Source organism: Neomonachus schauinslandi, chromosome 7 (genome assembly GCF_002201575.2).
Source record: "Neomonachus schauinslandi chromosome 7, ASM220157v2, whole genome shotgun sequence".
NCBI lineage: Eukaryota > Metazoa > Chordata > Mammalia > Carnivora > Phocidae > Neomonachus > Neomonachus schauinslandi.
In genome coordinates this window covers 101,642,792-101,670,550 of record NC_058409.1, presented here as the reverse complement: position 1 = coordinate 101,670,550, position 27,759 = coordinate 101,642,792, and the positions used below count along the sequence as shown (strand labels likewise).

General features: G+C 36.7%; 1 protein-coding gene across 1 annotated transcript in view; it reads right to left on the bottom strand.

Moving 5' to 3' along the window:
* Positions 1–6,999: 6,999 nt before the first annotated feature.
* The window catches only part of RNF145 (ring finger protein 145), a 55,094-nt gene continuing 34,334 nt past the window's right edge, over positions 7,000–27,759 (bottom strand). Inside the window, exons 6-11 of the mRNA XM_021697856.2 lie at positions 25,518–25,693; positions 21,725–21,865; positions 18,546–18,728; positions 11,945–12,092; positions 10,691–11,047; positions 7,000–8,619 (exon numbers count right to left, since the gene is read on the bottom strand). Coding sequence (XP_021553531.1) covers positions 8,236–8,619; positions 10,691–11,047; positions 11,945–12,092; positions 18,546–18,728; positions 21,725–21,865; positions 25,518–25,693 — 1,389 coding nt within the window. The 3' untranslated portion in view covers positions 7,000–8,235. The remainder of the gene's footprint in view (positions 8,620–10,690; positions 11,048–11,944; positions 12,093–18,545; positions 18,729–21,724; positions 21,866–25,517; positions 25,694–27,759) is intronic.

The window sequence follows — 27,759 nt, the reverse complement described above, 5'->3', positions numbered from 1 at the left end:
TCCACTGACAGATGTGCAAGGTGTTTTTCTCTTTGCCCTTGCCTGCTCATTAATCCAATGGGTAGAGGGCATCTATGGGTGCCTATTTACCCTTTTTTCTGGATGTAATTCATGCCATCAATGTGTTTTGTTTGGCTTTCACATTTTTAAAATGGAGCCAAAATTTTAAATGGAAGAGACTTCATTAAAAAATCTGGATTCCTGGATGCTCTGGAAAAAAACGAACATCTGCTCACACTGGCCTCACATTCACTTCTGCTCAGCAATAATCAGCTAGACTCATTCCAATATGGTCATCACTAGCACACATGGCTATTTAAATTTAAATTAATAAAAATTAAATAAAATTTCATATTCAGTTCTTCAGTCCCACTAGCTACAGTTCGAGTGCTCAAGACATACATGGTTACTACCCTGTTGGACAGGAGAGATACAGAACATTTCATACAGTCTTCATAGAATGTTCTATTGAGATGCATTAACTAGAGCATAGTTAGGGGGCAGGGAGTAGATGCCTGTTTAAGGGGCAGGAGCTCCTAAGCTTCTATTGAATATCACAATGGGAATGGACTTAGATTTTCTGGTTTTCCCAGAGAACTCAAGAACCCAGATTTTTTATGTGAAATCTCACAATTTTTAAATGTTAGCTCAAATTTTTTAGAAACATTGTCTAAGCGAAAGAAGCACGGTTGCCAGGCAGACTGATCCCCCTAGGTGCCAGTTTGCCAGCTCTGAGCCCGAACACTGGCAGAGGCATCAGACATCAGCTTGCCCGAGACTGAGAAGAGGGGGCATTGAGACTACGAAGGTTCAGGGTGGGGTTGGGGGGAAGCACACACGGCCCTTCAGAAATCAATCCTCCACCATCAGCAACACGGAAACACAGACCGAGGCTCCCATCTTCCAAGTTCCCTTCTTTGTGAGTTGTACAATATAGCTCATAATAACAAAAATGTAAGTGCCCCTTAAATTTTCAGCAATGCTTCATCTTTTCTAAGGGGGAAGGAAGAGTTTCAGAGTAATTTAGGGAAGACTATGGGTTTTGGAAAAGATTTATCGAACAACTAGAAAGAAAATGGGCATTTATAATGTTTGTATCTATCCCTCACATGTTGCCTCTCAGTGATGTAATACTTCTGTCGGGAAGGAAGTAGTTTTATATTTTAAAATTCTCTAAACCATGACTTGACTTCCCCAGTCTCACACACTGTCTATCTCTTCTCTCCCATTGCATGGTCTACACCACTTGGGGCTTCTAACCACCCCGAGAGCATTTTCCTAGTAAGTGCTGCAAGGACATTTGATAGGCAACAGTTTCCAACTTCCATGTCCTGGTGGGCTGTGGCTTGCCATAGATCAAGATTCATTCTGCAGCCTTTTATTAACTTGTTTTCCCTTTTTAAACAATTTATTTAAAAATTGATGTCAGATTGATAGCTTTAAATATTATGCTATCTCAGAAACTTTCACTATTCCGTCTTTTCACCAAAGCTCACGTATAATACCTTTCCATTTAACAAAGCAGTTCTCTTGAATACAACCGAATACACAGGGATATTTCAATTTTTTTGTTTTTGAGGTGAGCAGAAAAAATAGGAAGAGCCCTAGACTGGAATTCAGAGATCTAAGAACTATTTCCAGCTCAGCCATCAGCTGCGTGTGGCCTTGGACAAGCTGAATAGTGCGCTCTCTTGTTAAAATAAGACAAGTGTTCTGGATCTCTTGAAGGCTGGTTTACTTCCAAAATTCTGTATGTTTGTGGGAAAAAAACTGACAATGTAAAACTGAAAATATAAATAGTTTCAGACATTTCTGGGTGGCTAATCAACCACAATGGTTGGTAGACGAGGTCAGGTCTCCTTGCGCACCTGCACCAACATGCCCGCCAGGCTTTGCTGCTTCACTGCAGAGAAGCCCTGTGCGCTGCTTGGAGTCCTCAGCCATAAATGTTCCCCACAGGCACACATCTCTAGGTCTATTTCTACTTTAAGAAACTCCTTCCATAAAAGCAATAGTTCCAAAAACAAGAACCCCACCACCACCACCACCAAAATAGCAGGAATATTTGCCCTAGATCAAAGGCTCTCACATTTCGATGGATCCGAATCATCTGCAAAATTCATAAAAGAACAAGTACTCGGGCTCCATCCCAAACATGCCCAGTCAGAATCCATGGGGCTGGGGCCCAAGCATCTGTAGTTTTCACAAGCTTCCCACCGGCTTCCAGTGCCCAACAACGAGAGAGGAACACTGGCCCAGGTCCATGCAATCATGTGGGGATACCACAAACGTCAAGTGTAGACCCAAACTGAAAATACATTCAAATGAAACACTTGGTTACTGATTTTTCTTAATGACTACTATAATTAAAGAAAAATGAAAATACAGATTCTACACCTGCACAAGTGAACATCAAATTTATGCACAGTGCTCCTGGTTCTCTTCTCTTTTCCGCTTTGATCCACACAGAGTATGTGCACTCTACAATGTCATTAAATGAGAAGCAGAAGCCATGTTTGCCAATAAATCTGAGTTGTCATCTCCTACTTGGACAGAAGTTTGATGATAACAATCTAATTTCCAAGAGCAGGTAGTGGTGGGGAGGGGATTTGGGGTAAGGGAGAAAGCCCGTTTGACCCACTTCAGCCCCTGCCAACTGCTGCCAGGCAGGAACGAGTGACCAATACCAGCTCTTCCAATTTTCCAAGAAAAGCCAGAAATTGGATTTGTATGTATAGGCCTGCAACTTTTAAACAGTTGGCAACTAATTCAAATGTTTTTTAGAAAGTCATTTAAAAGTGCACCTTTGAGGCCAAACCAAGAAAAAATTCATCAGCCCAGATTTCACCTGAATGCCCCAGGTTTGTAATCTCTATTCTAGAAAGCTCTGAGTTCTGGATCTGAATTTAGTTGGATAATCAAAAACCACTCACAGAAATGACCTCAACTTGCTGGCACGTAATGTTATGCTCTCTGACCCTAGAACTAACAGAATTCTCTGCCATTTTTAAACTATGGGGTTTATTATACAGGAGCCACATATAAAGTTCATTTGTTCACTCAGATATTTAGAGACCTCCTGCTCTGTCCCAGGCACTGGAAACACAGTAGTAATCCGAACCCTAACTAAGTTTAATATTTGGCATAGCACATTAAAAAAAAATACATGAAGCTTATCACTCAGTCCATAGCATTTCAAAGATTAGAAATACAGATGGGCAAAATCATAAGAGCAGAACGATACCTCAGAGATCATTTTGTCAGATGAAGCTGAAGCCCAGAAAAACAAAGTCTGGCCAAGGATCACACAGATCAACCAGGAATAAAAATTATAGCCCAGAGCTCTAGCCTTTAGTCAAGCCTCCTCTCACCTCTTCTGTGCCGATCTGCCTAAATCCAAGGGGACCGGTAAATGATTGTCAGGGGAAACTAGCAGGCTTGGTGCCACTCGGAGAGATGACTTCAGTTTGGCAAGTTCTCATTTGGAAAGTAATAGAGTATTCCATCTAGAATTGACACAGAAGTTCTTCTAGGTTCGTGGGAATTACTTCCAGCTAGTCAGAAGCCATTCTCTTTTACCTTAGAGCATATAAAACAATAGAAAAGCAAGGAGTTACTTATATCTATTAAGAATAGAAAGAAAAACTAAGGGTCAAACAGCCAACATTCATAAAAAATAGATTAGGAGAACACCAACATCAGTTTTAGTAAGAACAAGGAAAATGGATGACTCTAGAAGCATGGTTAATAGCAGGGTTTACTCAGTCTACCAGAAATGTCCCGACTTCCCTCTGAACCATACTGCAACCGATTGTCAAATCTGCTGGAGAAGGAAGTCTTTTTCTGAGTGGCCACAAGAATAATTAGTTCTGCAAGCTGCTCCTAGTATTTTTATTATTTTCCAAGCAAGTGCGATCTATTAAATGCAACTTTAAAAATAGTCATAGCATTCTGTATTTTCAAAGTTGGGAGAAACAGGTGTACCTTAACGGATGAATTACGGAATTGTTTGGAATGTGTTTGAATTTCAGAAGCTGAACGATAGGCAGCAGACTTTAAAAATAGAAGTAAAAATGACTCCTGCGTGAGTGGGCGTGTACTTGTCAACAAGGGGAGTTCTGTTAGCACTGACTATAAAAGCAACTTGAAAAGACTAATTCCAAAAGTGAAATTATGGGTGATTTTTATTCTTTTTAAATACTTTGCTTTCCTTGGGGTGCCTGGGTGGCTCAGTTGGTTAAGCATCTGCCTTCAACTCAGGTCATGATCCTGGTGTCCTGAGTAGGGAGCCTGCTTCTCCCTCTGCCTCTCCCCATGCTCACGTTCTCTCTCAAATAAATAAAATCTTTTAAAAAATACTTTGCTTTCCAAATCAAAAGCAGTGTTTAAAAAATGAGGAAAAAGTATTTTTAAAAACCATATAGGACTTAAAAAAACAGTCGAAACCTTGTAATTCCTACCTTCAACTTGCCGGGATTCTAATATTGGACTCTATTTTTTTGTGAAAGCCAGAGTAGAAACAACTAGAGTGTAAAACTTATTTTCTTGAAGGTGTTTTTTTTTTTTTTTCAAAACTTAGCATATTCAAGTTATTAATTCCTTAAATCTCTGTAAGGCTCTTGTCCCATTACTGGAGCCGTAGGAGAAAAGGCCTCCCTTTTAAACTTGGAAACTATATAATTTTTCCTTCTCCACTAACCAATTCAATTCACAATTTGACATAACGTCAAAACCTTTAGGGAAAGCAGAGTGTTTCTGATATCATGTGCTCATGAAAACGTGGCAGGCATACTTCAGAGACAACATGGGAGCCCTAATGAGGGGATCGCAGAGCCTCGTGTTCGGGCCAGTGTTTGAAAAGCAGACCTCTGGAGACATACTGTGCCAACAGCATGGTTTAGATCACTGGAACAAGTTTTATAACATGAAAACACCACAAAGTGGAAATGCATGTTAATAACTAGTATGAGGGTTTAGATGGTTGAGTACTAACTTTGATGCCCAAGTTCATAAGGTGATAATAAGCGTTCAAGAGAAAACTGATTACGAGTGGGTGTATGTACCCATGGTCTGAAAAACAGTGGAAATCAGCAAGTGGACACAAAAAGGGCCCCAAAAGGATGTTGTATTTTCTCACTTAAATTTGATCAAGTGCAATGGAGGAGAAATCGAATCTAACTCTGTTTTCTCTTCAGAGATGGTTAAACTTTGTCTTCTTTCAGTCAAAAGTCAGTGAGTTGGAAACGATTACAAAAATGATGGGGAAATAGAAATCTGAAATACGGATGGCATCACGCAAGGGTACAATCCCAGCACATCGGAACAAGTAGCAAATTAAGTCAGAGGTTCCCAGTCAGTATACTTCCAACAGGTGTGCTCCCAAAGTCTGAATACTGTGTAAATAAAACTAGGTGCTGCTTCCGCTGCGGTGTGGCAGTCCTCCACACCGCTCACGTGCTCTGTCCAGGCCCCAGAGCGGGGACTGAACTTCTGCAGCGTCCTGTGCCGGTGGGGGGGTGACCGGAGGGGGCAGACGTCCACTGAATTGCTAATGGACCGTCTTCCCAGGCCCTTTGTCTCAGCCATGACCATCAGGAAGGTTCAACAGTGGCTGTTCCAGCAGCCTCCATCCAAGTTGTCTGCACCAAACAAGAGCACCCGGCCAACTCCACAGTCACATAGGCAGTGTGCGTGAGACAGAAACTTTTGTTGTTTTAAAGCCACTTGAGATTTTGAGGGGTTTTGTTCCTACAACCTAAGATAGCTCTCCTGAATGAAACAAAATAGGATATATACACTGAATAGAATGAGATTTGTCCACCAGGCTGCTGACCTGAGAGGCTCATGTGACTTGGTAAGTAGAGCTGGGGTCTCTGTGCTAGTAGGAGATATGAAATGTATTATAACATGAAACTGATGCAAAGAAGTCTCTAATTTTATTAAAACAGTTGAGTACTTTTCCTATGGTCTATAGGAACAGAGTCCTTTGGCCAGAAGTGTAAACAATGCTAAAAAATGGCCAAGTTCACTATGCCATAAATGACTCCAACTTTACCTGTAATTTTATTCCTTTGTTTGACAAAGCACCAAAGAGTTTAGTATTTGAACACGCACCTTTTGCTCAAAGGATAAGTCAGTTTTAAATCAGAGGTCACTACCAGCCTACCACTAGAGGGGGCCATCTGCCAAGGATGGTGAGCCACTTGAGCTACACCCAGGCAGAAAGGCATTCTAGTCTAGCTTCTTTTCTAAACATAAAACTGCTGGTATCACCCAGGAAGCTTTGAAAAGCACATTCTCAGAAACCCCCAAAGCCTGATTCAGTAGGTCTGAAGTCGGGTTCAGATATGTGTAATTCTTAAAAATGTTTGGACACACAATGGTTGTGTGTTGACACACAATGTTATATTAGTTTCAGGTGTGCACCAGTGATTCGACATCTCTCTGCATGTTCTGCTGAGCTCACCACACATTATTACAACACCATCAACTATATTCCCTCTGCTGTACCTTTTATCCCTGTGATTTATTCATTCCCTAACCGGAAGTCTGTACTGCCCACTCCCCTTCCCCCATTTGGCCCCCTATCTCCCCCGTCTGGTAACCATCAGTTCTCTGAATTTATAGGTCTGATTTCTGCTTTTGTTCGTTTATTCATGTTTTGTTTTTTAGATTCCACATGAGTGAAATCATATGGCATTTGTCTTTCTCAGTCTGATTTCACTTAGCATAATACCTTCTAGGTCCATCCACGAAATGTGTATTTTTTTTAAAAAAAAAAGCTCTCCCCAAATGCTTCTAATGCAAAGCTAGGTTTGCTTCCACTGGTGTAGATTTCAAAGAGCTGGTCATTCTCAATCAAAAAGTTTTGCCATCTGCAAGGCATTTCTGACAGGGATCAAGATACAAGAAACCTGGTTGGATAAAAACAAAACCTCCTAAGAACAGAATTTCAAATACTTTATAATAATCATCATCACAGGAACAAAACAGTTATCTTCAAATTTAAATTTATTAAGACATTCAGCTATGTCTGTCAGTCTACATCCAAATTTGCTACTAAAAATAAAATAAAGTCACATCCCACATTAGGAATATCGAGTCTGAAAAACACTTTTTGAGCCAAGCCTATATTGTATAAATAAATGACTAGTTTCTTTTCATATCAAAATTCCCATAAAAAATTACATTCCCCCCTCCCCAGTTCTACCTGTAGCCATGATGAATGTAAAAATTTAAATATGACACATCCTTGTCAAAGAAAAGGTGCAAAGTCTATTAACAGCTTTAAAAGTGGCATTTGCAGAGTGTGATCATACAGTTAAGTACTCATTCCCAAAGTGCAAATATTGCCATAATTTAACACTGTTTTGATTCAGTCGCAAGAATTCAACATTACACAGATTGAAAAGTACACTTAGGGCCTTTATCAGTGCCCTAAAGCCCCTCCCACTTTGGTCTCCTACACTAACGTGGACCCCAAAGTGTTCATGAGAGTTTTAGTTTACTTCACACAGCCGACACAGTATACAATATATTAACAAAAGTTCCATATACATCAAAATATTGAAGACTCCGTCATAAAGTTCAAGAGTCTCAGATTACATGAATGCACCCGCAAGGCCCAAGTGCCCTCCCACCCCCTCCCCTAAAGCACATACGAAGTATGAGCGTGCTTCAATCTTGGAATACAATCAATGCTCTTAAGTCTTTGATTTCATTTCAGTGCTGTACAAAACTCAATTATCACCTGACTGAGTTCCAATTAACTGAGGGAAAGGGAGGTGGTGAAAAGGGCTGGTCACTACTCATACTCTGTAGTAAGAATGATCCTGTCCCATAGAAAGTGAAATGTCAGTTCTGCTTCTGCCCGCTTCTTCCCATGCTGTCCTGATGCTCTTTATCCTCCTTTTTTTAGCCCCTTTCAAGCACTCAAATCTGATTTTATTTATCCCTTATAAGTCAGGGGCAGTTTCTAAAGTTGTTGAAGTTGAATTTTCTTGGCAAACCTCTACAAAATATCAGCATGGGATATATAAATACATTTTGATTAGCATACATTGCAAAATTTCTCCCACAATGTCAGGGGGATGAACGCAAACAGCCTCCACTGAGAGTACTTCCTGGATCAGATCCTTGGAATGTCAAGTTTCCTACCTCATCATCTCATACATTCATTCCTCAAATCTGAGCTCGAATTTCATAGTGAGTTAACTTCTCCAGAGTATCAAAGCATTACTTCTGCTTCTTTTCTTCTACGCTGACCTCAACAGGACATGCTTCATCTTTTTCACTAAAAGGATATTCCTTAGGGTCACAAGTCCCTTCCTGGCTATCTGACCTAGTGGCAATGCACTCATTATTGTCCCTAGAACCTTCTCGCATCCCAGTCCCTGGAGGATGCTCTTGATTTGGAGGCTCAGTTCCTTCCGGGAGCATGTTTTGCGCGGCTCCCGCAGGAGGGTGTGGCACCAGCTCAGTCCCCAACCCCGGAAGCTGGGAGGAGTTTTTGAGGTGGCAGTGGCACAGAGGGCAGGTCTCCTGGACATACAGCCACTTCTTGAGACAGCCTGCATGGAAGAAGTGACTGCAAGGTGTGATCACAGCAGATTTCATGTCCTAGAAGGGGGGAAAGATACCTCAATAAATGCCTATTATCTAAAATCTTCGCGGCTAATCCCAAAAGTTCTAGTTCCAACATTTCTTTCCCACAAAGTCCCCATAGAAAATCTGTAACACAGATTTTAGAATAAAACTCATTTTAGATTATAGTGATAATCCTCCTGCCTTCAGAGACTCCTTTATACCAACAATGCAAGAACCACTGGCTAAACAGTTAAAAGAAGTAAAAACCAAAAATGAGAAAGAAACGAACATCTTAACTGGCTTCTGTCTTCGTATGGAACACGAGCATCACACAACTACTGCAGTGTGATTGCTGGGTCCCTCCGCCGCGCCCCCCCCCCCCCCCCCCCGTGGCATGAGTGTAATTAGAACCTCAGAAAATCTGATGAAGACAGGACTTCCCACAGTTCTGCTTCAACACAGCTGAAGAGATTATTCCATGATGAAATTACTGGCAAGGAGACAAAATCAGCCACATAACACCAGGGTATTGGCAAGGAAGTGGCAATTTCATTAGGGACAACGTATGTAATGCAGTCTTCAAGACAGGGTCTGTATAAGCCAGCGCTTCTCAATTTGCATCACAATCACCCGAGTGCTTGCTAACTACACATATTCCTGGGTGCCCCCAGACCCACTGAACTGGGATATCTGAAGATGGCATTTGCAAATCTACAGTTACAGCAAGCCACCCATGTAACTTTTATGCACACTCAAGTCTGATAACCACTGGATTAAGAAGTGGTATACTTTGCATTAATGTTCCTCGCAGAAGATAAACTCGGGGAGGGAAGGCTGAGGACATGATTTAATTGTGAAGAATACATATTTGGGGACTCAACCATTAATTTTGTTTTAAGTCCCAAAACAAGGAGTTGTAGTTGTCACAGAAATTCCTTGCCAAGAACTGGTAACACCTGGGCATCAACTTTTAAGCAGAAAGCCATTCAAGGAAAAGCAGCCAGCTGGGAAGTTAAGCAATTTGACTTTCATTTTCTGTGTGATATCAGCAGGTAGTTCTAGCACCTCAAAAAAAGTGATGTGACAAAAGGAAATACAAAAAGGAGACTCTTATTTAAATCCCAGAGATGGAATATTTAGACATCAGCTGCTGAAGCTGATGTGCCCTGTCTTCGATGCGCTCTGTCCTGCATACGATGATGCTACCAAGCACCAAGAAGCAGAACTAAGACAATGGCCACTTCACTTGGGGGGAACCTACAATATTCCTTAGTCCCCCAAATGCAAAAACAACCTGGAAAACATTATTCTGCGAGGACCCAAAGGTCCTTAATTTCTATCCATACTTCCAACAGTACAATTTAGCTATAAAAGCTGCTACCCCCCAACCACCCCCCTGCACAGGTTACTGGTGACTAAACTGTAGGCCTATTCTTTGCTGTGATAGTTCCAAACTCATTTAAATACTATCTTTCAATTTTAATAGAAGGCAGTCGTCAGCTATTCATAACACACATGCCAAAGATGCCAGGAAGGCCAACTACAATGCCACACGGACCAGCTGCCTCTACCATATCCTCCGGCCCCCCCCAATTCCAGACACAAAGGCTTGTATCCATCTCAGATATCCATCAACCCACAGGTAAACACATACTCTCTCTACCTACGTTAAGTAAATGAATACTTCTTCCCCATCCTGGAAATACTAGGAGGAAAACCATCAGAATCTTGGCACACCACTTTTCAGAAGTTGCTGACTCCTGAATCGATAGTATATATTTGATTGTGTGTGTGTGTGTGTGTGTGTATGTATATGTATTTGGGAGTAAATATAAAATACACCTGACCTGTTTTTCCTTTATTTATGGGTGAGCAATGTTGAAAATAACAATAAATTAGAACTTGAGGGACTAAATTAAAAACTTAGTTCAGAAATAAAATGGAAATATTCTATCAGGTCTTTAATAATTTGAGACCTATTTTTTTTTTTTTAACCAAGGAAATAATTCTGCCTAGAAATTTAACTTAAATTTGGTTAATGTGGTTAAAGTCCCAGGGGATACACCAACAACCCACCCAAATGGATTCTTACTGTGCAAGTTACCTGGTAACAGATGGCACAAATATCATTGTGTTTCTCCAGCTGCTCTTTTGTAGCAATGGGTAATGATTTAATCTTATTCACAGCATCCCTGCGGAGAAGAAAGCTCTTCCACCCCAGCTGTGCCCGAAGCCACACATTATAATAGGAATGGATAAAGATGATCATTGAGCCCATTACGGTCCATTCTCCAAAGATGGTCTCTGAGACACCATAGGCCACCACACAGAGGGCCACAAGAAACTCCAGAAGGCGGTAAGTGCCATTCACATAGTAGATGACATCATCCATGTTTTCCACTGGCTCTTTTCTGAATTCCTCAACCATAAATAAGACATAAATAAAAAGTGTTCCCAAAACCTGGGGGAAAAAATACATGTATTTTAAAACAGAGTATGACCACTAAAAAAGACTTTTCATAGACTTTAAGCAATAACAACAATCCTAATACTTTTAGGATGCCATATTTAGAATCAGAGGAAACCATGGTTTAATTAAAATGTGGGTGGATCTCAGTAATCCAGGCATTTGATACCAAAAAGCCGTATCTTGAGACTTTCTTAAAAAAATTCTGATTAGTCATCACTTTTCTCTGACTCATCCTTTCCTTTTATTCCCCAGATCACCAAAACCATTAAAATTCTATTTAAATTTTCCTAATTCTGTAGTTGTACATGCTCCTCAACTTTCAAAGAACCTTTACCTCTACAAGGAACAATGAATAAATCTTTGTTGCCAGTGTTATATTTTCTTTTACTTCTTACTGATCAGGTAGCAAAGATCCACTTTCAAGTTATAATAAGCTTATTATTTCCAGGGCAATACTGTCTGTTGTGCGTATTTTTGTGTGTATTACACACATATGTCATATATTCATACACATCACGAAACTAAGGATATTTTCGAGTGGGTATTTACTTAAAAAATGTGCTCCAAACAAGCTACAAAATCTTTTAATATTTTATAGTTGCTTATCAATTTAAGCTTTACACGATAGCTCTGTATCCATTTTAAACATTTGCAAAGTTTAATTACCTTGATTAAAAAATACAGTAACATAGATAGGTGTGGTATTTTAATAACCTACGATCTAACTTCTATGCTCATATCAGTGTAATGTTTTTCTGATAAGTAAAGTAGGAAGTTATCACCTAAATAGGCCACTTATAATCATTCATCTCAAAAAAGCTTAATTCCTTTTCTGGAAGGAAAAATAAGAAAATCAGTTATTATATAGTTAATTATTCCCAGGCTTACCTGAAGAGAAGTGAGAATGCTGCTAGAAATAATGATAAGCAGCCAAAAATCCATGTGGAAAAACTGGCAAATCATGTAAGCCATGTAAGCAGGGAACACTAGTAAAAATAAACAAAGGCTCACAGCACGGAAGTGTTTCCATAAACTCCTAGAAAAAGAAAAATACTCCTTTAAAGCGCCTGTCACCCAGGACCACAACAATCATGTTAGCAACTGATAGGTCTTGGGCCATGCTGACATTTCCCAAATACTTTACTAAGCATCCTTCTCCTTGCCAGTCACTGTACTAGATTTCAGGACAGGGGTCATAGGCCTGGTATTTCAAAGCCACCTGAGTCACCTTTTCTCTTCTCTCCACTCAGTCAAAATTGCCAAACACCTCAATTCTCTTTTATTTTTTTCAATAGTTAACTTTCAGTTCCATCCATTTCTACCAATTTCAGTGATCTCAGGCTTTTGGAGCAGTAAGCCTTAACAATAATGTGTGATCTTAAGTCATGAAGACATCTTCTCCCCACCTGTTACACTGTGATGAAAATCTCTGCTACTGTGAACGCAGTATTACTAAGAGGAATGGTTCTCCAACAGCTATATTAATCCTCACATCTGTCAGGGCTAGAGGTGGAAAAACTATGAACAACTGTGTTGTAGGACCTACTAGCTGGTCTTCCTCCCCTAGTCCCAATCTATCCCAGACACTGCCTGCCTGATTAATCTTCCTAAAGGTCTACTAGCGTAATATTGTCAATGCCTTCTCTAACTTGCTAGCCTGGCATCTGAGCTCCTCGACTCCCACTGTTTCGGTCCAAACTTGTCAACACCTGTTCCTCACTATAAGCAAAGATGCTTAATTAACTATACTCCCAGAAAAACACAAGCACGCTTACACCCCACTAGAAATGCCTCTGTCCCACCGTCTCTTGTTCCAAACCCTTTAGGCTAGCTCAAACTAATCAGGTAATGTGAATCCTTTCTCCAGGAATCACTGACCCTCTCAGAATTCTTAACACTGGTACCAGCCAATCATACACTAAAACTGTAGTCTTGTTTCAATGATACAGATATTTATATGTTGTATGCCTAAACGTTTTTATTTATATTTTATAGTTATTATCTAAATAATATATATGTACACAGACATAAAAATGTCTTATCACCCAAATTTAAACTCCTTGAAAAAAAGAACAGCAACTCCTTCACATAGCTCAGCTTTTAAGCTCAAAGCTTGTTTGAAGTGCCAAATAAAACTTGAATATTTATTTCTGCTTGCTATTTTTCAAATTATTTTCCATTTATTACTACCTTTTTTTTTCCAAACCTATCTATCCACCCAAATGCAAAGCCCTATGATAAAAGCAAGACAAAAGTTATCATGGTTATCTCAAGGGGGAATACTATATACATGTAAGTATATATATATAACTTCATATATATAGCTTAATGTATACATATACTTTATATATAGCTTAGTGTGTATATATATTATATATATACTTTTTACATATAATAAAACTTTATGCTTTTAAGACACCCAACAAATCAAGAGACTTTCTTAGACTTAGATTTCAGTTTCGGATTCCACTTGAACCCTACTTGTCAATGGTGGAATACATACACAGAAGGAGCCCCATAGTTATGGCAAAAAGGAGAAGGGACATAATTTTTTCTTTTGTGTACCTCTTCATATATCAAAATATTCTAATAAATCATTCCTTAAATACACCCCAATTTAAGATAGATTGTATACTAAGTTCTAAAAGATACATAAACAAAAACCTTCCCCAACAAGTGCCTTAAGCAGAACTTTGAAAAATCTTTCCTTACAACAGAAAAAAGGTCATTTCTACCCCCTGTAATTTTACTTATAGTTACTTTATATACCTGATTTACAAGCAAATAAAGATAGAGGGCTGCCACAAAGGATTAAAAAAAAAAAAAGATATTAGATATTTCCATTTCCTGGGTAAATAAAAGCCAAAGGTGGAATACTTTTTTAACACAGTGATCACTAATCTAAAAGAAATCAGTGTGAACCCAAAACAGATTTCCTCTCTTCTAAAACACAAAACTCAATTACAATCTATTAACTGAATATCAAAACTTAAAATTATTGATTTCCTATAAAAGATGCACATTTATTCATTTAATCATTGAGGAAATGTAGATTTCAGTCAAAATCATTTAGAGCTTATGGCTGCAAAAAAAATTTTTAATTAAAAATCATTATCTGTGATCTCAAATCCATGCAGTCTCAAGGAAACAAAAAAAAAGGCGGCATAAGGAAAAATAACCACACACAAAGTTAAATGCTAGACTGTATGGGACTTTCTATAATTAGTAATTCAGAGAACAATTATTATTACGGTAAAAATTAAAGGTAGGCACTTGGGAACTGTTTTACAACTTTTCTTGCAAACATTTTCTACTTTCCAAAGTTATGGGAGAAACATAAACTTGTCAGTAGTTCTGCTTTGAGATCCAAAACATAAAAAGTTTTACTTTATTTTTTCAAAGAAAGGCAGGCAGGAAGGAATTACTGTAACAGTAGTTATACTTTATTAGATATTAAATTATAAATCATTTTCTTTAATAGGGTAATTTGCCTTAAAGCTCTAAATATATTTTTCAAAATCAAGCTATGATCCATTTATATAAAACAGGTATATATTTACATATAGATGTAAGTATATTATTTTTATATACATACAGAGAGAAGCATAAACACCATTATGCCAAGAGTTATACTTTATTTCTAATTTTGGCGTGTGTATACACACCAACACACAAATATATATATACCAACATAGGTGTGTATATTATACACACAAATAAATATCCTTATTTAAATAGTTAAAATTCAATAAAAATCTAATTTAAAATTAAATATAAAATGAATAGCAGAAAACATTGAAATCTTATCCTATTAATAGGTTAAGCACTATAAAATAAAATAAAAAATTTTTACATTCACCCCAACCCATTTTTTTTTTAGAAGTTCGTCATTTGAAAATCTACTATGTAATTTGAATAAGTGGACCATTATCCTAAAATTCCTTGTTAAAAACTGGAATAAAATTTATAGATAAGGGCAACAATTATCTCTATGGCTAAAACTGAGACAGCTTTTTAAGTTAAACACTGGAAATTACCTCTAGTCCAAGCAACTCCAAAGACATGTGAGGCTTTTCTACCCCTAGTAATTATTTCTTAAATGACAGAGAGAAGCAGTGTTATATGAATTATTGATATTATCTCTTAATTATTTCTCTAATTTGAGAATTAAGATATTTTTCGTTTCCTTTCTCAATCCCCAGTACTCTGAATTAGTCATAATCCTTAATTCAGGATGCACTGTCACCATTGGTCTTTGGGTGTCCCTCTTTTTACTGAGCTAGTAATCTAATTAGCTATCTTAAATATTGTAACAAGCCTTCATGAACCTGTCTCCCCATACAAAAGTGAGGGCCCGGACAATAACCCACATTTAACTACATAGCAGGCCTGCCTATTCCACGTCCTCCCTCCCTGCACCCATTGAAAGCATTAACTTGAATCTGTGTTCTTTACTCTCTTGCTTGCTTTTCCTTTTTATAGTTTTGTTTATTAATCTATATGTATTCCTAAAGAGTATATTTTAAATTTTTCCTTTTAACACAAAAATAACATTCTATACTGTCATCTTTTGGGATTTACTTTTTAACTTTATAATGCTATGAATCATGCATATTGTTTTCTGTGTCACTGCATTTCTAATATTCCATAGTGACTATTATCACATTTACTCACCCACTTTCCTGCTTGATTGTCACTTGGGTTGTTCCCAGATTTCTGCTACTGTGAATTGTGCTATGAACGTTCTTCTGTATGTCCTTACTGAACATGTGTAAGAACGTCTAGAGTATACATGTAGGAGGAAAGAATGGCCACACTGTTTCCAAAGTGATTACACCACTTCACACTCCCACCAGAAACCAGGGATACCATGTCATCTAGACCTTTTCCACTCTAGATAATTAGCTGACTTTCCTTTCTCTCTCCCTTCTTCCTTCCTTCCTTTATTCCTTGCCAATCCCACAGGTTTAAAACAGCACTTCAGTGTGGTCTTGATTTACATTTCTCTTATCACTAAAGATGCTGAACCTCTCTCTTCATATTCATGTGTCTCCTCTTTCACTAAAAGCCTAAAGATAAAAATGTATTTCATCCATTTCTCTTGCTCATTTGAGCTATTTGTATATTGATACCAATTCTTGGGCAAGTGCAAATACTATGAATATCTTCTCCCAGTTTGTAAAGTTAACTTTAGGTCTAAAAAGTTATTAACTGTAATTGTTAGATTTATCACTCTTTCCTTTCATAATCACGGTCATTCCTAATTCTTAGTCTCGCTCTCCCACAGCAGTTCTGTCAGTTTAAGAAACTGTTTCCTACTTGACCAAAATATATTAGCCTATGTGAGTTTTAATTTTTTGTTTTTGACATTTTAGGTCTCTAACATTCCAGAGTTGATCCTTTGTTTATGGTGTGAGATAGGAACCCATTCTATCCTTTTCCAAATAGAAACCATTTTTTCCAGCAACATTACGGAAGAGTACTACCTGTCCCCACTCATTGGACATGCCACCCTTGTCATATACCAAAGTCCAACATATATGGGTCTGTTTGGGGGCTCTCTGTTCCAGTGCTCAAGCTGTCTATACTCCAGCCAGTATTACAAATCTGCATAGTACCTCCTGCTATGAGTGAAATAAAACTTTATCTTTCTCAAGTTGTCTGATTTCCATACAGGGATTATACCAGCCGGACAGAATGAGTTGGGTAGTGTTCTTTTTATTGTCTGGAAGTGTGTGTTTCAAATAGGGATAATCTGTTCCTTCAAAGTTTGGAACTTGCCTGTAATACCATTTGGGTCAAGGGATGTTTGCCATTTGCTTCCAGTTCTTTAACAGTTACAGAACTATCCAAGCTTTTAAATTCTTCTTGAGTCAGTTCTAATCAGCTACATTTTTCTCATACTTTTCGATTTCATTTCTTTTAAAAAGTACTGGCATTTGGCTGTTGACAGTTCTCTCTTATTTACCACAGGCGATGGTGGGCGAGAAGAACCTAACCCTAACAATTCATCCCTTTTTCATCCTTTCACAGCCAAGAACCCCTCTTGCCTTAGGCGAATGCTGCAGTGGACACCAGCAAGAACACTGACAACGATGCAAACTAACCACCCCACACCCACACACAGGGCTTCTCAGTTTTGTTCCTTTCCTTTTAAATTTCCTCTCCATTTGACCTTAGAGAAAAAAGCCAGTAATGAGGCTACTCCAACAGCCTGGTGGGAATCAGAACTGGATTTACTGGTTCTTACGGCAGTGGAATTATGTATTTCTTTCTCTTTTCTGATACTTTCTATAGTATTATATTAGTCTTATCAGTATATGCTAAATTAATTTGTATAAGTAATACTACTAAATGATACTGCCAGAAATGACAAAATAGTGTTGTACTTAGGTCAAAAACAACCCATTTAAATGGCTACTTAACCAAGTTCACCACTGAGTTCAACATCTTAAATGCTTCTATTGAGATACATTAAACCTCAAAACCAAATCTCAAATAACTGTAATTAATTAAAATGATTATCTGAAACAAATCAAAGAGCTCTAAGCTTATTTAAATTAAATTGACTCTTGCAGCCTTTCCACCATTTGAGAAAAATTTCAGAATGTTCAGCAATGTGGGATACGGGAATAAAAAGATAAATCTGATGAACTGTAATTAAAATGTTAATTTGAAATGTTTTAAAAATCTGCTGTCAAAATTCTATCTCCCAAAAGACTGCCTGTTCCCTTACTCATAAAACACTACCAAAGAAGCAACAAATTAAGGTTATTTCAAAAATCACCAGAATGTCAACAGATGCTGGAAAGAAACAGTGGTGCTGAATTTTTAGTAATTCTTCATAGAATGTCCTCGTATAAACTACAGTAAGCCTAATTCTACCTTAAAGAGCTAAATAATAACTTGACTTTTATTCCTTAAGAGAACTTCTGTAATATGGCATGAACATGAATGCAGCTATTAATTTCACCTGGTCCCATAAGGTGTCAAGAATCCCCATTAAAACCTCAGTAAGTTAAAACTGTCTAAAGGCCATCAGATGAGGCCATTATTCCATAAATGCCTATCTTTATGACTGCCTGAGAGCCTTTCTCTCTCCTTCAAATGATTTTCTCTGTTCTCTCAACGCTTTCTCTGCTTTAGCATTACACAGAATAAAATTATATTATTTACTGTATTTCCTGGACTAAATTTGATGCTCTCCATTCTTCATTTTAAAACTGAATATAAAAAGTATTAATTAAATTTCTCTGAAGAAGAAAAAGTTGACTTGTAATTACATGGCCTTTGATGTGATTTCTAACTATAAGAATCTTGAGGAAAAAAACAGAAAAGTCAAACATATAGAAAAATAAAAAGGTAAACTTGTTACCTTACGCTAATACCAATTATTCATCCATTTTCTGTCTCTAAATATTATCTAAATCTTCAGACAACAAACTCATATAAAGAATATTACAAAAATTTCTTTTAGGAAGTTTCTTACTTGTCTCTAGATGCTCCCAGCGCCAAAACAATAGGATCTGCAATCTCTAACATAGACTGTAGAATAGAAGCTACGACAATGAAAAGGATAATACTGAGCAGGAATGCCCGGTGAACAACCTGTAGTTCTATCAGACCAGTCTGCACAGCCAGGATTAACAGCGTAACTCCTTCTGTCATGCCCCTAAAAAAAGCATACGTTTTCAGAAAAACAATCAGAATCTCATTTCATTCCAAGAGAAAATAATCCAAAGACTTACACTGTTGTTACATACTTGTGATCTAGTCTAACTTAGACAAAAAACCTGATCAGAATATTAACTTATAGGGGCGCCTGGGTGGCTCAGTCGTTAAGCGTCTGCCTTCGGCTCAGGTCATGATCCCAGGGTCCTGGGATCGAGCCCCACATCGGGCTCCCCGCTCAGCAGGAAGCCTGCTTCTCCCTCTCCCACCCCCCTGCTTGTGTTCCCTCTCTCGCTGTGTCTCTCTCTGTCAAATAAAAAAAAAAAAAAAAAAAAATCTTAAAAAAAAAAAAGAATATTAACTTATATAGAACATCGATGTAATAGTAATACACAGTCATAATATACCATTATATGTGTGCAAAATGTAATAGCTATTATTTTAGCATACACTGAGGAGATAAAAAGCAACTTCTAGGATAAATAAAAGTGTTCTAAACCAGGCTTTGCTAATGAGCCAGATATTCTACCATTCTTAGATATCCACTGAATTATATCATGAGCTGTATCTTGATTATAAAAAATAAAATCATAGGTGAATGTCTTCATAATCTTGGAGTAGGAAAGGTCTCTTTAAGTAGACCGTAAGAACTAGAGAAGACATAAATATAAACTTTCTTTTTTTTTTTTTTATTTATTTATTCATGAGAGGCAGAGAGAGAGACAGAGGCAGAGGGAGAAGCAGGCTCCCCGCGGAGCAGGGAGCCCGATGCGGGACTCGATCCCAGGACCCTGGGATCATGACCTGAGCCGAAGGCAGACGCTTAACCGACTGAGCCACCCAGGCATCCCATAAATATAAACTTTCTTGAAATTCAGTTTCCATATGGGAAATACATAAAAAATCTTGAGATCGTTTTTTTCATCTTATTGACTTGATTTATAAAGAACTCTCACAAATAAATGAACAAAAAGGTTAGGTCCAGTTTTCAAAACCACAAATGAGTAAATATTTCAAAGTTTGATGACCCAACCATTGACAAGGAATTTTGAGAAAAAACAGGGAGACTAATGTTGAGATAAAACAGATAAAACCTTTCTAGAGAAAAACTTGCTAATAAATTTAGAAATGTATATACCCTTCAACTCAATAATCTTACTGGTAATAATTTACCCTATGGATGTACTACAAAAAATTTAAATATAAGAGAAAATATAGTGAATAATAGAACATGTTATGTGATATCACAGGGATACAACTGGCAAAATCCAGACTCTGAAAAACTAAACAGGACTATCTGGTGTCTTCAACAAATAAAATGAAAGGGAAAAAATACAGACACAGCAGGGACCTAAATATTAAAAGAAACTTAAAAAATAGTTTGCCAAGTGCCATATGGGCCTTATTTGGATCTGAAGTTGAACAAACAAAATGTTAAAAACACAAAAAAGGGAAATATGAACACCAACTGGGAATTTTATGTCAAGGAATTCTTCTCTTACTGGGAATGAATGTACTATTGTAGTTACGCTTTTTCAAATGAGACAATGAGACTGAAATATTTATGGGTAAGATGGTATTGTATCTGAGATTTACACCAAACAAAGGCAGCTGGGGATTATGGAGGGGACAAAGTAAGTGGAGTAGACAGGGGCATGCATGACAGAAGACTGGCTATATTACTGGAGATGGATGACAGGTATATGGAGGTTCATTTTACAGTATTCTCTCAACTTTGTTAATTTAAAAGTTTTCTAATTAAGAGTTAAAAAAAAGGAGACATATACAAAGGTACCATTTCTTAATAGCAAAAAAAGAAAAAAAGAAATACATCCATACTTTGGAATACTATACCTTTATCAAAAAGAATGAGGATGTCTTTGTGTTGACATAAAAAAACATCTAAAACATATTTAAGTGAAAAACTGAAGTGCAGAACTGTGTATAGTATGTGGAAATGAAACAAAAACAAAAGTAGCAAATATATAGGTGTGTGTAGAAAGAAATTTTAAAATAACCGTTATAAGCTGTTACCCTTCAGGGAGAGGAAATGGCAAGCAGGGGGAGGAAGAGTTGTCACTTCCCATTTCATATTTTCTGAATGGTGTGAATTTGTGAGCTTATACATGAATTATTTTTCTTTCTTGCCCTCCTCCCTCTTTTGCCATTATAAAGGTGTTAGCTGGGACTAGCAGGAAGATTATAAAGCACTTTTTTCTCTTCTGTCATAAAAAAATATTGTACACCCCAAAAAAAATGTTTCCTCCAATTTACAAGATACTCACCATCTACTAATTCTGAAACATTCCATAAAGATTTAAAGACTTTAAGATTATATAAATTTATATAAATGAAACCATTAAAAATTCCTATTTTAACAGAAATCGTGACAACTTCTAGAAATAGGGTTTCCCAATATCTGATCTTAGTGATTTAATAACTAGATTAACTATTCTGCATTCTCATTAATGCATCCTTTGAAATTTCAATCAGTATCCGAATTATGTCCATACACAAAAAAAATTTTTAAGTATCAAATATAGAAATTGGATTTTAACAGGTCTACACTTAAACTTCAAATGGGAAAAAGCAAGCTATCAAAAATCTCTTAGGGCGCCTGGGTGGCTCAGTTGGTTAAGTGTCCAACTCCTGATTTCAGCTCATGACTCATGATCTCAGGGTTGTGAGACTGAGCCCCATGTCAGGCTCTGCACTGGGTGTGGAGCCTGCCTATGATTCTCTCCCTCTGCCCCTCCCCCACGAAAAAAATCTCTTAAATCTAGGAAAGTGTCCAATATACATTCATATGTACATACAGTAAAAATTCATCTTTTACATATGGAAATTCAGTTATATTTTCATAGTATTTTAAATCCAAATAGTTGCAACCATTCAAAAAAAAATCTCAAAATTCCATTTCCTCTGAAATTCATCATTACCTCTTCAAGTTATATATAATATTTAAATGTCTAGAGGTATCCATAGTCAAGAACTTACCGATTCATGGCAGGATCATTCATGAAAGCTCGATAACCCTGCAGGTAAAACTTGCAGAGTGTCAGAACACCCAAGGCAACAAAGGAAACCGTGAAGACCAAACCCAAAAGTGAATAAGGAGTGCTGCAGCATTCAGCAATACTAGAAAAAGGGGGGTGGGGAAATATTGACAGATAAAAATTTTCCATTTGAAATGAAACCATCTTAAGCAGTCAAATAGCCACCAATCTTGATCTGATCCTCATCAATTAAAACACCCCAAACCAAAATTTGATGTAAAAATCACCTAACCACTCCATTAATAATTTAAATCCATTCTTCTAGTATCCTAACCTACATTTTTTTAAATCTCTTTGGCAAATACTCAGTACACAGCACCATATCTGAAACAAAGTCTTCTCTTTATTTATCTATCACCTCTTTCAAAAGCAGTAAGGGCTTAAATTTTCTTCAAACCCTAAGAAACGTATAATTAACATGCTGATAATATTCAAAAAAGACTCATATATAGTTGCCCATAGTACCTTCTGAAAAATGTTGACTATTCAAATTGTGCTAATATGATTACTTGTCAAAACTCCTTATTTGACCAAACTGCTACCAGGGAAGGCCCATATTGACTTTGCAGCTCCCAACTCCTCTCAATACAACAGTATTTTCCATATTATTAATACTTTAAATTTTAATTTAATTTAGGTTTACATAATTGCATTTTTTCTAGGTTATTTCAAAAGCATATCCAAGAATATAACCTAAGACCATTTAAAAATAATTTTATCATCAACTTTTAACATAAAAGTTCGCTATAAATACCACTTACAGGAACTGGAAGACCTTACACTAACTAAAGCTTGTAAATACTTTCACACTTTATGGAAATACATTCCATACTTACACTGAACATATTAGAAACTTATTTACAAATATTTTACAAACATATGTAATATTATGTACAAATAATCTGGATTTAACATTTATACAGCATTTAACAAATGTTCAGAGAAGTTTGAGAATTCCAGTTAAGAATTTCATTTGTATGCATGAGGAATTCATTCAGGCAAATCAATACCTATCCTTTACTATGTAGCTCTGTGCTTCTGCTACATAGTCACTCTTCCTACACAATTAACTGCTCATAAGTAAGTTTTTAAGTGAAAACATCTACTTTTCCATAGACCAATGTACATTATGATGAGAAAAAAATATCTGTTTTTCTTTTAGGAGTCAAGATATCTATGAGTCATGGTGGTTGATAGCTAAAAGAATGACTGTATGGCATTCTTACAAATCTAATTTCTGAAATGTGACATTTTCTCAGAGAAATCCTTATGCAGGATGTTTAAACAAATTGTCTAGTAACTAAAAAGTAATAACCATGGCTAAAAATATACTAAAAATTTTACTTCTCACTGGAAAAGCCTGAAAATTTTACTGATGATCCATGCAATTTCTCTATTCTTGTCTTAATATTTAGAGAAATCTTTTACACCCAAGCAGTATGATTTAATTACATTTTCAAGAGGGTATTTTCAAAAGAGAACATAAGGAAGCAAAAGGTTTCAACCTAACTTTGGGGAAGTGAAAGAATTTGGAAAACTTTATAAAACTTTTCTTCCTCTCTTCAGTGAGATGTTTTACTGATTTTAGTTTCTATTTGCTGGCTGCAAAAACAAAGTTTTTGTTTGCATGTGCTTTTTTTTTTTTTTTTAAGATTTTATTTATTTATTTATTTGAGAGAGAGAAACAGCATGAGAGGGGATAGGGTCAGAGGGAGAAGCAGGCTCCCTGCTAAGCCGGGAGCCCGATGTGGGACTCGATCCCAAGACTCCGGGATCATGACCTGAGCCAAAGGCAGTTGCTTAACCAACTGAGCCACCCAGGCGCCCAGCATGTGCTTTTTTTAGTTTGTTTAGTCAGAGTATGCTGATAAATTTGCAATCTTCCTTTTGTAAATAAGTTGTTCTTTGGCAAGGCAAACACACCCAATGTAATCTGGCACAAAGCAGCATCAAGGACAACAAACAATGCTTACAGAGATAGAAATTAAGAGAAGAACCAATTAACTTCTCTGTTAAAAAACAAATTTAAACATTCCTATATTTAGAAGGGGTACTCTATTCATGTATAAAACAGAATAGAGAGAAAAATCATTTTGTCAAGACACCTAAACCTCATCTAAAAATTTCAGTATTACTTTCTTACTTTGTAAATAAGTCCAAACTCATTCATGGCTTACTGATTTGTTAAGCCTATTACACTATGCTACATTTGATCTGATTGTGCTTTTTAATGGCTAATAATATGGTTTAAAACATGACCAATCCCAGTCTCACACTTAGGTTATTATCCTAACCAAAGGATTCTATTTCTTTCTCTTTAAATTGAATTACTTTTTGGATCATTTTAAAATTCTTGATAAAACTTCCATAATATTTACATTAAAAAACAATAGCAGGGGCGCCTGGGTGGTTCAGTCATTAAGCGTCTGCCTTCAGCTCAGGTCATGATCCCAGGGTACTGCTCTGCGGGAAGCCTGCTTCTCCCTCTCCCACTCCCCCTGCTTGTGTTCCCTCTCTCACTGTTTCTCCCTCTGTCAAATAAATAAATAAAATCTTAAAAGAAAAATAAAAAATAAACAATAGCAGTAAAACTTCATTAATAATGAACTGGCTATTAAAATGTATTTGATATCAATTTATTGCATGCTTATAGAAGCTACTTACCAACTAAAAGTGTTATTTTTAGAAAGTACAAAATCTGACTCAGTGCCAATAAGTTTATTCTGCTTATTTACTGAAATAGGTACTGCTCTATGACATTTTTATTGCTTTTTAACACTGTGTAACATTTTCCCTGCACCCCTTACTGCACAGTGCTCCATCACTTGGTTGGCTGAGAAACAATGGCTCTATTAACTAAAACTCAACACTTTTGTCTGCCTATATGTACTCTCCCGAAGGACAGAGTTTTATTCTTGCCTGTATGTGCCAGGGAATGAAGATATATAGCCATGTGCTAGGTTCTGAGGGCTTGAGATTCAAACTCAAGAGTGGAAAAATGACAAATGTGGATGTAGCTCACAACAAAGATACTTTAGTAGAAAAAGGACTCAGATGACTTAAGACTATGTAAAAAAAAAAAAAAAACTAAATCTTAAAAACCAAGTCTTAGAATTCCTTTGGGGCAAACAGCAAAGCATATGATATACTCACTTCTCCAATTATTTGACTGTATCTGAATAATGAAGCAAAACATTAAAAATAACAGGGCATTAGTTGCAAGAGTAAGGTTTGAACTCAGATGGGCTCTGACATCAGCACGGCTTCTTTCAACGGTGTCACCTGGGGCAAGGTACTCTCGGTACAGTCTCCTCAGCTATTAAAAAATGGTAAATGATAATAAAGGCACCTATCTCTCAGGGTTGCTGTCAAGATTAAGTGTGAAGAAAAGTGTTCAGGAATGTGGTGGCACATATTAAATACTCAGTAATTGATAATTATTTTTAGTAACATGTTTTATTTACCCAACCAATAGTTTAACTTGAAATTAAAAAAATATTTTTAAAATTTGCTATGTACCTTTCCACAAATCATTTGCTACAGCCAAATATACCATTATTACCTTAGCACCTCCTTGCACTGCCAGACCTAGGCATCCACCAAATGAAAATCCTACCTTAATTAAATATGGGGTACACTCTAATGTAACTGGAAATTTGCAAAACTTGCTATTCCTAGATCAAAGTCTTCTCTTCCTAAGATTATGTACAGTATCATACGTTCTTATTAATTACCTTGTCAGGAAAAGGAAAAGAAGCCTCTCACGTGATGCAGGCTGATCTCGAGTACTGAAATAGGAGTAAATCTGAAGAGCAAATAAGACGAGCCAGAAAACCATGAAAAGTACGGGGACTACGAGTTGATTCCACAGGGACATTCCCAAGGCTAGAAGGCCATATACCTCTACTACCTGAATAAGAAAATGAGACAGGAAAACATCTTGTATCACTTCAATAAACACTTTTAAACACCAAAGAGTTCAAAGTACTTAAAGAGAAAAATTAAATTGCTATTCTTTCACTGTAAGATTGTTCCAACTAAATTCCTTTAAAGTTAGCTCTGTATATACAGTTAGTACGTTTTCTAAAATTCTCTGATTTTGCGTTATTACTATTAACACTTGACACACATTCATCAAATGACAACCATAAACTGCCCTTACAGTTCAGAGTAAAGTCTATTTCAGAGTAAAACTACATCAAAGGTAGGTTGAGTAGACTTTGTAAACTTACTCATCTCTGAATCAAAATGATGAGGACTACCATAAATGATGCAAATAGTGCGTGAATGGCTAGAAAAAGGGGAAATGTAAAAGGAAGAATTTTTCCGGTTTTATTCAGGAAATGTCATAGGGGAGAAACAGTTTGACGGAAGACAGAATAAACATTGGAGTTTACTTCTATTGGAGAGCAAAGATAGTTAGCAAGTCTTTTCCCCCAGACAGATCAATTCCCCTTGCTCCTCCTGTGTTATTTATCAAACAACACTTCTCAATTTATTTGATTTGCCTAGTGCATTAACACCAGGAAAAAAGGTACAACTAAAAAAAGTTTATTAATCTACTAATCAGTAACTTAGCTTTCCAGTTTGTAAAACAATCGCTTATGAGACTCATTAGGAGGAATCAATTCTCATAATCTGATTCAGCCTAAGAGCATACATGTAACCAAGTTTCTGGAGTTACTATGCCAGGGACCAGACCCTGGTAACACAATAGGGTTCTGCAAGGCAGGCTACAAACTCTAACCTACATAGCCAAATTGTCTTGCTGGAACTCTCAATGTGATACCAGAATGTTTCAATAAAATTCAAATACCTTAAATTAAAATACACTGACTTCAAGTTTTTCTGATTTCTAATTAACACCTATCTCTAGGTAGACCTAGATCTTTTAAGTATTAAAATAAAATGCAGTGACCTACAGATTATTCTAAATTTAAATTTTTTATCTGTAAATCAAATGCTTTCTCTAAAATCCAATCAAGATTAACTTCTATTTTTCCCCTACTAGAAAATATTTAAAGAAAAAGCAAGTTGTCCAACTAGCTGCAAAATTCTTATTAGCAGCAAACTGATCATTGAGAGGTAGAGAGTAATTTTCCTCCTTTCCATTCAAGGAACAGATGACAAAAAAGCCTGATAGTTTCCACCATTTCTTACCTATCCAATTCTTTCCAGGTTGTGGATTTCATAACCTAGAATTTATTTTCAACTATGACATCTAGTGATGCATGAATCTTAAGGCAACCAAGAAAGTAAACATGACATTGAGAAATGAGGGCTCTGTCCTTAAGGGTGATTAAATAAACAGTATACAATTAATGTTTACTAATTGTGTTCTGTTTCCCACAAACTAGGGTAGCTCCACAAGACTGAATTCAAAGAAAAAATACATATTTTAGTCATTCTTATTCTGAATACAACTATAACCCTTCCTCATGAAATAGCTCTTCATTGAGTATGAAAATAACTTCCTCTTCTCTGAAAGACCTACTTTCAGGAAAATTGCCCAAGTTAATCACTACATAAGATGAACAAAGAAGAAGGCAGAAGCAACCTAAAGCCAAGAGTTTAGGGAAATTTTTCTGGGAAATCTGCCCCTGGGGCCACAACAACAACAAAAAAACCCACTTCACTTAGTAGTTTCAGTTTAGTCAATCTGAGAGGCTCCTGTACCTTAAGGTCATATACACACAGTGATAAGGTAGAAAAGAATGTGCATTTTACCACTCTCTTTTTATATCAATGTCAGTTTTCATATCTATTTTATATACTGAACTTATCAAACAAATCAAATGGAAATATTTAAATATCTATTGTTTCTATCTGGTAAATAATCTGTTTACTTTTTTTAGCAAAGGCTAAAAAAAGTAGGATAGGCAGAAGCATGTCATGTGGGCAAAATCAGTATATCTAAACAAAATCCATCATATGAATGCCCAGAACTACTTCTCAGTTTACATAAGCTGGCAAATA